The sequence below is a fragment of the Sinocyclocheilus rhinocerous genome, unplaced genomic scaffold (genome assembly GCF_001515625.1).
Source record: "Sinocyclocheilus rhinocerous isolate Xijiao unplaced genomic scaffold, SAMN03320098_v1.1 scaffold415, whole genome shotgun sequence".
Taxonomy (NCBI): Eukaryota; Metazoa; Chordata; class Actinopteri; order Cypriniformes; family Cyprinidae; genus Sinocyclocheilus; species Sinocyclocheilus rhinocerous.
In genome coordinates this window covers 514,795-519,179 of record NW_015646373.1, presented here as the reverse complement: position 1 = coordinate 519,179, position 4,385 = coordinate 514,795, and the positions used below count along the sequence as shown (strand labels likewise).

Here is a 4,385-nt window from a genome sequence, read left to right as displayed (position 1 = left end):
GATTAAAACAGAAATCACACTGTTTTTTGCCTTTTCATGTCTATTCATGTCTTTTTTTTTTTTTTTTTTTTTTTTAAACAGGATGATGCTAATATCCGGGTTGGCCTACAAAAGTGTGTCATCACTGCAGTACTCCATGCCTCAATTTCCTGTCCCCTCTGTGTTATCTCTAGCATTTGACAAAAAGGCCAAAAATACAATACATTTTACACACAGGCGGTCAAACACGTGCACTCTAGAAAGTTTCATCTTTGTCCAGTGTCTGCGCTATTTTTCTCCAGAAGTTATGTCTGATAAAATCTTTGTACTCTTTCAAACTAAAGTTGCAGCGATCTCATAAGCCTCTCACACAAGCGCTTGCCAAAGCTGGTGTCTGTTGTTGTTGCAGACTCAGGTATTTTGTTGTTGTTGTTGTTCCATCATTTTAGTTTATTTTTCTACTGTGAAACATCAGCTGTGGAGCAACTGATTAGTGCAAAACAAATTCAATGTGCATGTGCGACCTGCACATACAACGTATGTACGGTTACAAAAATTGTGTGGTGTGCATACAGTACACGCATACTATTCTGGTAATGAAATTTGCGTCACGCAGTGCACTGTATGTGGACCCTCGCGTACACGTAAAAACCAAAGTATACTTTGGCCTTTAGTCTGCGTCATTTGCCAAAGTATCAGAGCGCCACACTCAGTTTAGTTCTCCATAAAGTGGTGGAGGAAGGAGACTATTACATAACTTCATTAAAACACATGGATCAATATTGTCATGTGTGTTGTCCTAGAGCAGGACATGCAGAGCTAACAGCAAGTCATGCGGAGGCAGCTCAAAAGTGCTGGGCTGCAGTTTCGGCCAGCTGTTCTGTGAGCTATCGCTTCAGAGAAATGGGATGTGCTTTCTTAATCTTCCCATAAACCCTGTTACAGGAAATGTGGTGACTGTGATGCTACTTCTGTTTGACTCTAAATGTGACTCAGTCACATATCACAGCGATTAGTTCTTTGGTTGACTAAGTATCTAAAAACTATGCTAGGATGGTGTGCAATCTAGTTTTTCTTATCAGTTGTCTTGTTTACATGGGAGATTTGCCAGTCGTTGATAAAACTAGAGCGTCTTTTGGGTTCCTGCCATCACGCTTCCTCTGATTCTCATTCCTTTGTGCTTAAAGGAACAGTTCATTAAAAATGAAAAATCTGTCAATATTAATTCCTCATGTCATTCCAAACCACTTTGACTTACTAACTTCTGTGGAACACAAAAGAAGATATTTGCAAGAATGTCTGAGCTGCTCTTTTCCAACCAATGAAAGCAAATCATGGCCAGGGGCTGTCAAGGTAGAAAAGGTCGAAGGATATAGTAGTTTTATTGAGGAACAAAAAAAAGTTAACAAAATTTTTTATTTAAAATAATTTTAATCAATTTTAATTTAAAATATAGTAAAACTAATATTGTGAAATATTATTATAATTGAAAATAGCTGTTTTTTATTTTATTATATTTTAAAATGTAATTTATTCTTGTGATGCAGAGCTGAATTTTCAAGCGACAAAATTATTCCAGTCTTCAGTATCACATGATTCTTCAGAGATCATTCTAATATGCCGATATGGTGGTCAAAAAACATTTCTTATTATTATCAATGTTGAAAAACGTGCATCTTAATATTTTTTTGGAAACTTTTTTTTTTTTTTTCAGGATTCTTTGATGAATATAAAGTTCAAAATAACATTTATTTGAAACAGAAACATTATAAATATGTTTACTGTCACTTCTGATGAAATTAATGTGTCCTTGCTAATTTAAGTCTTATTGACTTTTTAATGGTAGTATATATTCCAATATGGTGTGTCAAAATGATGACAGAATTTTTATTTTAGGTGAACTGTCACTTGAACACACTCAGTTGAAGGGAGGATCTTGAAATCACCTTCATTCTCCTTTATCAATGATCCAGATCATCCAAAAACGATGTGGAGATGTAGCACAATTAGTATCTTATTAAACAGATTTCACCAAGTTGCGTAATAAGCGGTATAGTGTGTTGGATGCGTTAAGTGTGGTCTATGCAGCGCAACAGCCCAAACTCCTTTGGCCCACTCACTGGGTGCAGCGCCAGCAGTGGTATAAATCAATGGCATACGAGGATGTGGTGAAGCAGCAGGGTTTAACAGCCCTTATGTAATTCCTAGAGCCTCTGACACAGGCATAGACAGAAACAATGGAGCTCTAGAAAGATTTCAGGTAGAAATCATGCCAGTTTTATTATACCATTCATTACTCAGGCTTTTCAACCATGAAAACTTCATAAAGAGAAGATGTGAATTGGATTAATAAAACTGTTACATACCGTCATGAATCTCAAATGCCAAACTTGTGATCTTCTGTGTGATGACCATCATGGGCCTGGAGAGAGGAAAGGAAAAAGGAAAAGGAAAAGGAAAGTGTGGGTATGTGTGAGAGCTCCTGTTTAAACCTGATATTGAGTCTGTTGGATCCACATGTACGTAAGAGCTTCCACTTCTATCAAACCAACCTCTTCAACATTTATTATTTATCCAGTTGCACTGACCACATCTCCACACAGTTTCTAAAGGGTCGAGTTCACCTTGCTGTAGCTTTTATGTCAAACCTACTTGAAGGTTGAGCTATAATTCTGATATGCTTTGATCCGGAGGTAAAACTATAGCACTTATATACTTGCCATTGGCAGTAGTTAACATGTATATTTCATTGGAGGAGAGCTGGAGTCTCAATGCAGCATAAAGTGCAGCATAAAGCTGAATGCATGCATATTTTAACGAGATAGTTCTGGAGAATAAAAAGCAGAATATGTACAGTGATTTTTTTATGTAATGAGATATTTTGAGGTACATGTATGAGGCAATAAGAGGCATCTCTTCATACGCAGTTAGGGAAACCTACTTAAAAACCCCAAAACTTAAAATCCCTGTAAAGTCAATATTATGTATGTGTTCTGAGTTTGTCACACCACTGAAAAATTTATTATTAACCACTCAGCCAAATTTGAATGTTAAAAAATGCGTGGTTTCTGCACAGACAGCAGACATGTTCCCAGTGTTTGAGAGCAAAGGATACCGCCCGTTTTTTCGAGATTTTGATAACTTATTTTATGTACTTGAAAAAATGGGCGGTATCCTCTGCTATCAAACACTGGGGGCATGTCCGCTGTCTGTGCTGAAACCACGCCCACTCGTGGGAAAGCTGCCGCCTCTTAACTATCAAATATCGCTACAAGGACACAGAGCAGAGCCAATCCTCCCTATACGCAAAATGAGGCCAGCAGGGGGTGCTCACCCTGTGGTCTGTGTGGGTCCTAACGCCCCAGTATAGTGACGGGGACACTATACTGTCAAAAAGCACCGTCCTTCGGATGAGACGTTAAACCGAGGTCCTGACTCTCTGTGGTCATTAAAAATCCCATGGCACTTCTCGTAAAAGAGTAGGGGTGTAACCCCGGTGTCCTGGCCAAATTGCCGCCACTGGCCCTTGTCTATCATGGCCTCCTAATAATCCCCATCCACTTGATTGGCTCTATGACTCTCTCTCCTCTCCACCTGTAGCTGGTGTGTGGTGAGCGCACTGGCACCGTTGTCCTGTGGCTGCCGTCGCATCATCCAAGTGGATGCTGCACACTGGTGGTGGTTGAGGAGAGACCCCCCCCCCCCCGATTGTAAAGCGCTTTGGGTGTACAGCAATACACAATAAAGCGCTATATAAATGCATCATTCATTCATTCATTCATTCAAAATACGCAAGCTGCGTTGGGCCCCCGAAACACAAAAAGATGATTTAATTTTAGTTTCGTTTTTGAATTTGGCCAGCGGTTATAAAAACATGAATGATCATTTATTTTAATGCGGTGCGCTGTCGCCCTTTTCTACGTAAAAATCAGTCAAATCATGTAATGTGATTGTCGTACAGTCTTGCTCGAGACTAAAAAAAACGAGTTGGAAAGCGTACCGAGCCGCAGAAGAGACACTGTTTCTCAAGCGCTTTCCACGAGCGTAATTCGAGACGGAGTGAAACACGGACAAATGCATTTCATTCATTCGATCATAACCACTCATAACCCACACCACCCCCCGCCAACACAGTTTTGTGTAGGTCCCCCAGAAGTCTAGGATCGGCACTGACACAGAGCTGTTTTATAAGTTATCGTAACCAGGTAATATGCATTTCCGTGACGAAGGCATAGCTAGCTAGCAAACTGTAGGCTGTAGTAACTAACGGTACTGACAGTAACTCGCGATTGAGCGGGTGAACTGATGCGAATGTGCTCTAGTTATAGTGTTAGGGGAGGGGCCATGCTCTGTGTCTCCAGTGCATCATCGACAGTTATTATAGTGTTAGGGGAGGGGCCATGCTC

At 40.1% G+C, this 4,385-nt stretch overlaps 1 protein-coding gene across 1 annotated transcript in view; it reads right to left on the bottom strand.

Annotated features, from left to right (window-relative positions):
* LOC107707682 (membrane-bound O-acyltransferase domain-containing protein 2-like) overlaps positions 1 to 4,385 on the bottom strand; it is a 62,482-nt gene that overhangs the window by 20,800 nt on the left and 37,297 nt on the right. Inside the window, exon 5 of the mRNA XM_016511772.1 lies at positions 2,346 to 2,401. Within this exon, the coding sequence (XP_016367258.1) occupies positions 2,346 to 2,401 (56 nt within the window). The remainder of the gene's footprint in view (positions 1 to 2,345; positions 2,402 to 4,385) is intronic.